This window comes from Cervus canadensis, chromosome 26 (assembly GCF_019320065.1).
Source record: "Cervus canadensis isolate Bull #8, Minnesota chromosome 26, ASM1932006v1, whole genome shotgun sequence".
NCBI classification, from domain to species: Eukaryota; Metazoa; Chordata; class Mammalia; order Artiodactyla; family Cervidae; genus Cervus; species Cervus canadensis.
Genome location: NC_057411.1, coordinates 30,317,923 through 30,330,227, shown reverse-complemented (window position 1 = coordinate 30,330,227; position 12,305 = coordinate 30,317,923). Strand labels below are relative to the sequence as shown.

Genomic DNA, 12,305 nt, shown 5'->3' with positions numbered 1-12,305 from the left:
AAAGACGTACACAGAAGGTAAGAAAAGTGGAAGTGGCATTTATGGAGTGCCAGGACTCTTGAAAGACATTATTGAACCTTCTTGACAACCCTATGAGATAAGCATCATTATAACCAGTTTATAAATGATCAGGTGAACAGCAGTTAAGTGACTTCACAGAGTTAAAGATCTAGTTAAATGGCATGGCCAGGTTATCAGAATTCATGCTTTCTGCTGCGATGTGCTAATTTAAGTAAATCCTCCTTGTGACAATGAGTTCAACAGCTCAGGGACCATCTAGGGGGTTTTCCAAATGGCTGAGTTGTTTCCAAGTCTGACCTTTAGATAAAGTTTCTCTTGCACTTTCATTTGGAACCTAGTATCTTTTCATAACTAATACTGCAGTGAACTCTGACTCTCTTTGGCATTCACATGTGTATTCAAATACATACACAAATTACACATGTGAGTAGACCTTAAAGTTTGAAAGCAAATGGCTGGTTAAGCGTTTTACAAACTAAATCCAATTTTTATGAAGTATACATGAATATCTGTATGCCATTCCTGCCTATGCAAAGTAACTAACACTTGGTGTCATCATAAATTCTAGAGAGCTTAGAATAACATTTTTATAAGATACAGAATAATGTGAATACTTTACCCATCCCATAAACTGATTTATTTTTTAGAACAGTGTGAAGAGGAGTTTTCACCCAAAGAGTAGAAAATATTGATTTAGCAAACCTTAATTACTATCCTGGTCAGAATACATTAAAATGAATATTTTATCTTTTGCTTTAAAAATAATCCTATAAATTATAATGATTGGTTACCCCCTATATCTCCCTACCATCTCCCTAAAGGAAAGAGATACTTTTCTTTTTTAAAAACCTTGCTTTTTGGACCACTCAACATAAATTGTAGGAAAAATGCCAAACAAAAAATGTTGTGGTTTAAAAATAATTTTTTAATGAAAAAAAATGTAAGATTGGTTTTATCAAAGTTAACAAACCTTTATTAAAGGCTCAGAACTCATTTTTATATCTGTATTTAATCAATTTAATTTTTCATAATCATATAACGAAAAAGTAAAATACAAATTTAAATTCCAAACAACTATTCTTACATGAATTCAGGGCATTTATAAGCTTTAACATAAAATATATATCAATCTGAAACAAAGTACTTCACCTAATAAATGTTCTCATAAGGCCAGTTACCTAAAAACAAAATAGAAACTAGGAACTGTAACTAATGACCTTTTCACATGCAAAACGGGGAAAAACACTTGGCACATGCACTCATGCTCACACACACACCCAAGACTCAGAAAACTGATAATTATCTTAAGATTTCAGGAATGAGTTTTTGCTACTGTTTCGCAAGCTCCTCAAAACACTCCACACATCTCTTTTCCAAAAAATAATTTCTAAAATATGTATGGTGAGGTTTGACATATGTATTAGGTAGTTTAATAAAAGGCAATGACTGCAAGTAAAAACATTGAGATATCTGATTTAAGATGGAAAAGAATTTATTTCACTTTGCCATACCAGGATAACAAAGCAGCCCTTTTATGTCACCACTCATTCAAAGGGCATTACAAAACATTAACATAATGTAGTAGCCCATGTTTCTTTCAGGCACTTTCAAAGGGCATCTCAGACCCACAAAATCTTGTAACGAGTGTGCAAGAAAACAGAGCTGCAAAATGATTAGTAAGGCAAGATACTAATGTCTCCCTTTTTATTTGAACATTAACTTTCCATTTTTTGGAGGTTTCTGAATTAACATTCAAAGATATGCAGTATTTAAGTGTTAGGAATCAACATAATATCAGTAATCTTAGGTTTAATAGCTACTATCAAGCAACTGATTTCTAATGCACACAAGATAGTATGATAGTATATGTAAAAGAAGATGGCCTGAATTTTGCCCTCAAATGCGCAAAAAGAATTTTCTCTTTACCATTCCAAAACAGTCTTTGGCCTTGCTGAATAATTATAGAGCTGTTATTTTACTGTGAAGCAAAATAAGCCTTCAAGTGTCCCTTACTTGATCTGAGAAGGTCAAATTCTCTGTCCAACAGTTCCTCTTCTGTCAACTTGGAGAAATTGTCCTCTCCAAAAGGATTCCACCCTGACATATCAGGTGGGTTACTCATGTTCTTCTGATGTGTCATATTTGCAACTGCCTCTTTACCAGCAATTGACCTAGAGTAAACATTAAAAGAGGAAAAAAAATTATAACTGAAAATTTTAAAGTGGCCTGGTTCATACTTTATAAATACTTGATAAAGCAGATCATTTTATTATGATGGAGGTGGTAGATAAGGACATGCACTGGGAGAGGGACCACATGGGATCTGAATCACCTCCAGAAAGGTCACTAGCTGTTCACCCTTGGGCAAGTTCCCTGACCTCTGTAGGTCTCAACTTCCTCATCTGTGAAACAGGAGAAGCAGTATCTACCTCACAGGGTTACTGAGAAGAGTAAATGATTTAATACAGGTAAAGCAAAGAACATAAATAAATAAGCCTTCAATAAATATTAACTATTATCATCACAGTGAATAAACCTTAAAGTGAAAATCAGTTGCCATAACAAATAGTACCACTCTAAAATCACTACTGAATAAAGTGATTTTATGTCCTGGTTATGCTAAGACACCACAATAGCTTTCCTTTTGACAATAATTTTCCTTTTCCTTTCCTTAGCCTTAAACACTGCTGGATGTTGCTAAGCCTTACTTGCAGACAGCAGTTAGCAGAATTAACTGATGAAAACGGAAAGAAGGATGGAGACGCACAGGGACCAGAAGAGAGGACTAGTAAGAGAAAAGACAGAACTCGACAAAAAGATGGGCTCCAAATTCAGGAGCCACTTCAACCGATGAAATGACTCCACTCCACGATAACACCCACTCCCACAATGATTTCCTTTGTATTCAGTGGAAAAATACTTGCCTAGTGGCACTATAAGAGGAGTCCATCATGGGTCCAACCTGAGCTGGAAGTGATGAAGAGTAGGACACTAAGGCTGGGGAGAACTCTTGAGGGGAGGTGAGATACTCTGGTGATGCCTGTGGTTGAGACTGCTGATGCTGAGTGAGCATCTGCTGCTGCAAGAAAGCCTGCTGATACTGCTGCATCTGAAACAAAGCATGCCGTCACACAGCGACGCTCAGGGCACGAAGCGCTGTCAGCAGCGCGCCTGTTTACTCCACTGCACCTGCTACTTCACTCCTTCCTTTTCACACTGGCAACAAATCAGACACTGGAAAAACAACTTTTATCTGAAGGAGCAGCTTCTACAGAACACTACAACAAGGTGAAATAAATCTATTTAAGAAGTTGTTTAACTGGACTTATTGTAGCAATCATTTTGTAATATAGACACACAACAAATTATTACATTATCTACCTGAAACTAACATAATCTTATGTCAATTATACCTCAATTTTTAAGAAACTGGAAAGTTAGGCTCACCTAGCAGGATTCAAAAATTCTCCTTTAAATAAAAAAACAATACAGTAGTTTAAAGTCACTTGGTATGGTGGTTGCTATAAAAAAATGTCAAAACTATTCTCTGAAGCAAATGCAATTTTCCTTTGGGGGTTCCTTCCTTTCTTACTTTTTTTTAATTCAATAGACATTTGTCAAGTGAATGAAACATATGACAAGATACCCTGGGTAAGCAGTCATATCCTTATACTATGAGACAAGAGAAAAATACTATCAGTCTATTATGATCTGCCAAATCCAGGTTCAACCCAATGTAAAACTGCTTGAGCATACATAACTGGCTTTGATAAAATATATGTTCATTAATTAACTTGAGTTAATTCTGAATTATTAAATTCTAAAAAATACTATTCACACTGTGAATTCCAACACTGCAGTGTATACTCCAAAAGCAACCTCTAAAAGTTATGCACCACTTACCATTGCAGGATACTGCGACGCAGAAGGCTGTGGCTGATACACCGAATGCATTAACAGCTGCTGCTGAAGCATCTGCTGCTGCTGCACTGCATGCTGATACTACAGTTTGAAAAACAAATTCAACGATATTACTCCTGCCGCTTTTGTTCCATAGCCTTTTATTGTGAAGTATTGATCCTACCGTAACAATGACTTGGGTACTCAATAGCCAAACACTAATGGGAAATACCTATAATCAGTAAGTGACTGTAACTTACATCTGCTTATTGGAACTAGTTTCAAAATTATCAATGCAACATAATAGATGCAACTAAAAGCAATTTGCAGCACAGTTTAAGGATGTCTGGAAGAAACCTAAACCTGTTTACTTGTTAATGAAAGCCCCTGAAGTGATCTGTCTGCAGGAATTACAACATTAAATTCCCACTGTCCTCTGTCTCCCCTTCAATGATATCTTCTGGCCATCCAACGGCACCCCTATTTAACTCCTCTTCACTCTGGGTCTATCAGTCAAGAGCAGGGCACCAGTACACCCATAAGAAGTGTCATGCATATAATTGACTCAAAAATAGTTCAGAAAATGATGGAAGGATGATAACAACAGTCATTAAATTTAAAATATTTTAGTGACACTAGAAATCTGCAGGTTCTGATGAGGCCAAGGACAGAATAGAACTTAAGGTCATTTTTTTCTATGTCCCTTCTAAATGCCAACCCCCATACACCTACACACACACATAACACACATATAACCCAACACAGGCAAAAAAAGAAAAACATCAAAATAAGAACAAGAACCCAAGACAATGCTACCTCTGAAAACTTAATATCACCTTTTCAACAACATTATCAGTCTGTATATATACGAACTCAAAATGTAACTCAAAAGATACTACTCATCATAAACTGCAATACTTATTTGTGGTGCCAAATGACTGGGTGAACATTCTTTGCTTCATAAAGCCACAACACAGCCTATTTCCACAGAGCACCCTTAAGCATCTCACAGAAGGCACATAAAACGCCTTTTCTTTAATAAGCAGGAAACTGAGCAAACTGTTTACTTCAGTCCACAGCTCAACGTCCCATGAGACAAAAGGGAACTCACTGCTATTTACAACTGGCATGAACTTCACAGCTATAGAGGCTATACATACAAAAGATACAGATACTTCTGCATCTCAAGTGGCAGACCCACCTGCTGCACGTAGGCGTCCTGAAGGGGCTGCTGCTGCGGAGGGTGACGGGGCTGCAGGTGGAGCTGCTGCAGCCTCCAGTCCCCCTGCTGCAGCTGCTGGAGGACTCGGTGCTGCTGCGGGGGCTGCTGGGGGGGCCCCGGGCCCAGCAAAACCTCGGGGCCGTTTCCGGGCTTCAGCGCTCCTAGAAGAGGTGTTCAAAAACTTACATTAGCATCATCATGATTTCAAGGGGGTAGGACGGATAGGAAAACTGGAGCTGACATATATACACTATTACGGATAAAACAGACAACTGACGAGAGCCTACTGCACAGCACAGGGAGCCCTGCTCAAGGCTCTGGGGTGACCTAAGTGAGGAGGACGTCCAAAGGGGTGACACAGGTACAGGCAGAGCTGATTCACTTCGCTGCCCAGCAGAAACACAACGCTGCAAAGCAAATGTGCTCCATTTCAGGGAGTAAAAATTAAAGACTCATGATTTCAATAAAATGGTTGGACTTCAAAACACTCATTTCAGTACTCATTAACCAAGGCATCTATATCCTTATTTTATAGAAACTTCCAAATGAATGTAGTCTAAATGGATTATTTACTATAGCAAAAGCATTCATGAAAGTTAATTTTGTCAGTTACAACTCATGAACAAGTCATTTTCCATGCTCTCTCTCCATGGACACACCAGCCAGGCCAGTTTGAAATGTTCCACATTTCTCAACTGTATGATGCTCCATCCTGAGTCTGCATGTTTGCTGACAGGATTCTCTAACCAAAATGCCAGTTTCCACGCACTGCAACTGTTGTTATCCTTTAAAATTTATCTCAAATCTCTCCTTGTTCTTTCATCTAAAGCTTCCACTTGGTTTTATAACATTTATCTCGGCATTGCACACATTAACTGTTTACATGGCTATTTCCTAACTATTACTCCTGAGAGATGGGGTGAAGACTTTATTATTATTTATTTTAGCACCCCAATTAACTTTTTATATAACAGATGTTCAATAAATGCTACTGTAGAAAATCTACTAACACTGGCTCCTAAATAGAAATTTATCTATAAGCTTTATAAACTGTACCACAGGAAAACCCTACAAATAAACTTCAGAAATAACCAAGAGGATGAAATACACAACTTAAAAAGAGGAAATGTAATATACGGTAATTTCTATATTCTCTTCCAACAAGTTACTGTAAAATCAAATGTGACTATTTAATCCGAAGGGGGAAAGGGAGGGAGCGTGCAAGGAGAAAGAGGACTCTTTCTCATCAATATTAATGTCTTCAAACCTCCACAGGCCTTAAATACAGCATCTCTATGAAGATAAGTTTTACGACTATTTCTAACTCTTCCAATTATAAGAAAATGCATGTTTCTTTTAATTATTCTTGAAAATGTTTACAAAATACAAGGAATCTATATGCACGCCTTGCCACTTGATGCAAAGAGCCGACTCATTAGAAATGACCCTGATGCTGGGAAAGACTGAAGGCAGAAGGGGACGACAGAGGACAAGATAGTTGGATGGCATCACCGACTCAATGGACATGAGTTTGAGCAAACTCTGGGAGATGGTGAAGGACAGGGAGGCCTGGCGTGCTGCAGTCCGTGGGGCGTGACTGAGCAACAACTCTTAGAATTATAAGAAAATGCATATTCCTTTTAAATTATTCTTGAAAGTGTTTATAAAAATACGATATGCACCATGCATGCAGATTTATGCATAGCTCTCCAAAGTTTATTGTTGTTACTGAATCTCTAAGTCATGTCCTACTCTTCTGTGACCCAACAGACTGTAGTTTGCCAGGCTCCTCTGTCCATGGGATTTCCCTGGCAAGAATACTAGAGCGGGTTGCCATTTCCTTCTCCAGGGGATCTTCCCAATCCTGGAATCAAACCCATGTCTCCTGTATTGGCAGGTAGTTTACCACTGAGCCACCTGGGAGGCCCCCCCAAAGCATATTAAGAAAAATCAAGCTGTAGAGAACTGTATCTAGTATGAATGCATTTATGTTTAACCCAACATGAATTATTTATATCTGTGTTTATACATGCAAAAACATAAAAAGGACTGGGAGGAGGTACACCAAACTGTTGCTAGTCTACTTTAGGAAGAAAAAGATTGGAGATATCTACAGTTTTCTGAATATTACTGCTTTGTATGAATATTTTTTTAAATTTTATTCATGTGTTACTTTTATGTAAGATTTAATGGGAAAAGAAATCTTAAGAGATGTATACATGTGGCAGGCGGGGGCGGGGGGGGGGGGGGCGGGGGGGTTGTTTTTTTCCCCAACTTAAACTGCAAGCATGGAAGAAGCAGCAGCGCTGCCCCTGTCATGGCATGGAGGAGTCTCCTGATAAACGTGAACAGTTTTACAGAACACCAGCATCAGACAAGGCCATCCTGTGGCAGTGATGGATCACGACAAGCCCACTCCATAATCATGTCTCAGCACTGGCAAAATCAGGAACACTGTCCAAGCCACAAAAATGACCAAACTTCTCTCAATCCTGGCCAATATGACTGAATGTTGCTTTATTTCCAAATGAGGCTTCTCCATCTCTCCTTCTACATAATGATATTATACCCCTACCTCCCCCAAATTACCAAAAACAAGCCCAAACCCTTTCATAAGTCTTTTTAGACACCTTCTTACTGAGATACTCCCACAGATTTCCAGGGTTTCTGAGTAATAAACCAAATTTACTCAAATATAAGTGTGTTCCTAGTGGTCTCTGGCTGAAGGGCTGAAATACATGATAGGTAAGAGTAAGAGCATCCCCACCCCAGAAAGGTATAAAAAGGGAAATTCACGTTGAATGCTTGCCATGAAACAGCATTTTCCAAGATACATTACACCTTGTTATTTACTCTTTAAAACAGAATAGCTGTTTTCCCATTTTACAGAAGAGAACAGTGAGGCTAAGAGATGGTAAAACGGGAATTAGACATAAAGACTTCATACTTCCCTATGTTCCCTTTTCCATAGAATATTCCTCCATCGGGTATGCCTGATCACCACAGGCATATGTTACATCAGATAATATACTGTCTTCTTGAGCATGTATTATAGTTACGAGTGAACATTTCTGAAGGGCATATTATGGGGCAGGCATTACAGTAAGCAGTCATTTAATCCTCACAACAATCCTATATTCTCATAATACATATGGGGCTTCCCTGCTGGCTTAGAGGGTAAAGCGTCTGCCTGCAATGTGGGAGACCCAGGTTCGATCCCTGGGTCGGGAAGATCCCCTGGAGAAGGAAATGGCAACCCACTTCAGTACTCTTGCCTGAAAAATCCCATGGACGAAGGAACCTGGTGGGCTACAGTCCATGGAGCTGCAAAGAGTCAGACATGACTGAGCAACTTCACTTCACTTATTATAAAAAAAAACAGAAGATACAGGACTGAAATTCAGGTTCATGAGACTCAATATGTGGGTTTTTAACCATTGTGTGTGACTGCTCAGTTGTTTAGTCATGCTGGACTCGGCAAACCCATGGATTCAGGCTCCTCTGTCCATGGACTTTTCCAGGCAAGGATACTACAGTGGGTTCCATCTCCTACTCCAGCAGATCTTCCCAACCCAGGGATTGAATCCACGTCTGCATCGGCAAGCAGATTCTTTACCACGGCACCACCTGGGAAGTCCGTTAAGAGTATTCTAATTTAAAATATACTAGTTGAAAACAATTTTACACAAATAAAGGCTAGAGTTTCAAATTCTTCCTTTCCAATACAATACAGAATTTTCTATACTCTTGAACTTTAGTATCAACTTCGAACCCCTACTAGTTGAAGATGACTCTAGGGATAAGCAAATTGTGAGGTTTTTATACCATACTTTTATACTGCCAGTAACTTACCTTTGCTGAGAACATTAGGAAAATAATTAGCTGAGTTTATTACACATTAGTAGCTTTATGTTTCTTAAAGTACTGTGTAATATACCTGCTTCACAATAAGTCTGCCAATAATTTACACTGCTAGGTAACCAAGCCATAAAAGGTTTATGTAAATCAACTATAAAGGGGACGAGGGTGGCAGGGCTGTATTACCTTTTGGTCTGTGATTACCGAATTCACCAGGAACAGGGACTTTAACAGGTGTTGCTGAACTTTGAATGGTCAGCACACTGGGAGTGGCAGTAGTAGAATTGGCCTTTGGTCTTTGCCTTGGTGCAATTGAGGTTTCTGTTGGTCCAATGGTGTCTGTTATTCTACAATAGAAGAAGAAGACATGTCACTCCAAATACTGGGATTATTTCTAATTTATGAAGCATCTATTTAAGCAGATGCATATTTATTATTATTGATGATCATGTTAGTCCTCTTGGCTTCTTCCTAAGTCTCATTATCAAGTATCAAATGTTAATAAAGATAAGGAAGTAAATGAAATAAAATGAACCAACTTCCTCAAACCAGACTGCTTCCACACATAGTCTGCCACTGAAGCCGGCAGAAAAAGAGTATAGGATTGCTCTTAAGGAGATAAAATAAACACACAGAAGCCTTCTCAGTAAGGTTGTAGACAAAAGTGAGAGCCAACTTTCTAAACCAGTCAGAAACATAAAAATAAACAACAAATAACAGTCTTCCTTAGCTTGGACTCGGCCTAAGAAAGAAAGAATATGTCCTAGGGCACATAAAACAAAAGAAACCAAAATGTTTAACAGGTGGAGCTACCGGCTCACCTTCAACTTCTTGAATCTTTATCTTTGCTTGACTTGAAACACTGAATGGAAATCATATAAAAGTTTTCACACTAGGATCTAGTTTAGGTCATAGATGTGAGTGGTCAAATGGAAATCAGGAGACACTAAAGATAATCTGAGAAGACACTTCTCTTTCAAAAAAAGCCACAAAAAATGTTTAACTTTCATAGTTATTAAATCTGCTTTTTATAAATTCAAAACAAAAACTCATACTTTTTAATAGGTCTAAGTTCACTTTTCAAAAGGACTGCAATAAAATCTCTTTACCAAGTTCCCTTAGCACATTTTCAAATGACCTGACACTTAAAATTTTTGCATATGTATGATTCATCAAGTAGACATCTGCGGCATGTAGAGAAAGTCCTGTCTACCATAACAGATCTATAGATCTGTCCACTGCACAGATTTATCATTCTCTCCTCTATCTGTAGACACCACAAGAGGGAGCCCTGTCAACAACTATCTTCTCAGAAAGAAAGGAAGTGAAATTGAATAGAAAGACTTTGGAAAATCATAGAAATACATTGCATATGGGCAGTTTTCTGAAAATAATATTTATGTTTTAGACAGAATGCGGAGGATACAATGAAAACTGAACTAAATTTAAGGCAATAAAAGATCACATGTACATATAACCAATTATCTCATTTAATCTAAAAAAGTATTTATTGAGTCCAAATTATGGATATGGCACTAAAGCCCATGCTATACTCTCTAAACTCAAGCAATCTGGGGGGAACATTATATACAGTCTTTCCATTTGTCTAACCATTCTTTATTCAGTGGGTAGTACAGGCAAAGCCTCATCCTGCCTTGTTCTTATTTTATTATATATCACTCCACAGAGGATTCACAACACACACAAGCACAGCAAACCTCTAAAAACCACATTGAAAAGCTGTGCAGACTTCCCTGGTGGCTCAGTTGTTTAGTCTAGCGTTGCCTAATTTATTTCCCTAATGCACCAATATCTACGATACAATTACTTTACTGATACCCTGCAAACATGACAGTGCCCAGTCTTCAAAGAGTTTACAGGCTACCTAGGAAGATATGGCGCATGTTCACAAAAATAAAACACAGAAAAAATAATTAGCACTAACACTAGTAATGTCAAAAGTTTGACAGAGGAGTTATTCTACCTTTAACCTAACTTGGCTAGAGAAGGCTCAGGTGAGAACTGGAGGTACAAAAATAAATATGACTTCATCAGACAGTAAAAGACATTAAGCAGCCTGTGAAAAAATGAGAAGAAAATGCCAGGATGAATTAGGCAAAGTGAAAATACAAATTTAACAGAAACGAAAAACTGAGTAATTACTGGTATCAACACTGCTATAAAACCTCATTCGCACTACTGTAGCCAACACAGAGCTGATTTTTTTTGTTTTGCTTTCTTTTCTTTCCTGCTAACCTGAACAATCTTCCTAAAATATAAACTCTCTCTTCTCTTAAAAGTCTTCAGTTTTTCCACCTGCCAGGACAGTGATTCTCAACCCTGCCATCTTGAAGATACAAATCACATTAAGTTTAACATGTTTAACAGTCCCAAGAGCAGATGCAAATTTTGGGGGATGGAAGGGAACTTTTAAGAAGTAAAACAAAAAGTTCACAGATTGAAGGTAGGGCAGGCAGATAATATTCACGGTTTTAAAATATGTAAATAATGATACTGGCTATTTAAAGACTCCCCTTCCCCCCGCATTGGAAATATGACTTTCACATGGAAAAATAAGATTAATTTTTTACTTTACCATTTATAATTTTTCAAGTTCTTTACTGATACTATCAACAAAAAGGAAATTTATATTATTGACCAGTAAGGATCAATGAACCCTATTATTCAATATACATAATATATAGTTTAACATACTATGAATAGCACTGTGAATTTTTGTTAACTATTTCATTTGTTTGTAAGTGTATAGCTATAGCTTGTGTCATGGTGAAAAGATATTCAAAGCATTATTTTTCAATTGACTCATGCTTTTTAAAAAATTTATACTTAAAGATTTAATCATTGACAAAATAATTATTTTAAAAGACAAGTAACAATAAAACTAGCTGACAAGTCTGACAATAATTCATAATGACCATTCAACTATAACAGCAGCTGTTAACTCCAGCTATATCATGAGTAAGACAGTCAGTCAAGCTGGATCCCTGCAAGTTAGATGTAACTTTACTCCTTTGTCTCCTACTCAAGAGTATTTTAAATTCAAATGAATGAAGATAACAGTTTTAGAGTGATGCTATTTTTAAAAATTAAGTCATTCCCAATTGATATTTCAACAATTTACAAATAGCAGATTATTTCTAACACATCTCACAACCAAGTTCCAAACAGCAAACTGACTACAAGGTTGAAAATTCACCTGCCTAAAGGCCAAAATCCAAATTTCTCAGCATGACAGAGAATAAAGTTGCTGTGACTGACATTCACCTGCCTCCTCAGCTTCATT

General features: G+C 37.6%; 1 protein-coding gene across 2 annotated transcripts in view; it reads right to left on the bottom strand.

Annotated features, from left to right (window-relative positions):
* The window catches only part of BMP2K (BMP2 inducible kinase), a 108,714-nt gene that overhangs the window by 20,316 nt on the left and 76,093 nt on the right, over nucleotides 1-12,305 (bottom strand). For both annotated transcript variants that reach the window (XM_043448562.1, XM_043448563.1), the window contains exons 10-14: nucleotides 9,188-9,348; nucleotides 5,123-5,304; nucleotides 3,925-4,023; nucleotides 2,946-3,130; nucleotides 2,035-2,192 (exon numbers count right to left, since the gene is read on the bottom strand). In XM_043448562.1, the coding sequence (XP_043304497.1) occupies nucleotides 2,035-2,192; nucleotides 2,946-3,130; nucleotides 3,925-4,023; nucleotides 5,123-5,304; nucleotides 9,188-9,348 (785 nt within the window). The remainder of the gene's footprint in view (nucleotides 1-2,034; nucleotides 2,193-2,945; nucleotides 3,131-3,924; nucleotides 4,024-5,122; nucleotides 5,305-9,187; nucleotides 9,349-12,305) is intronic.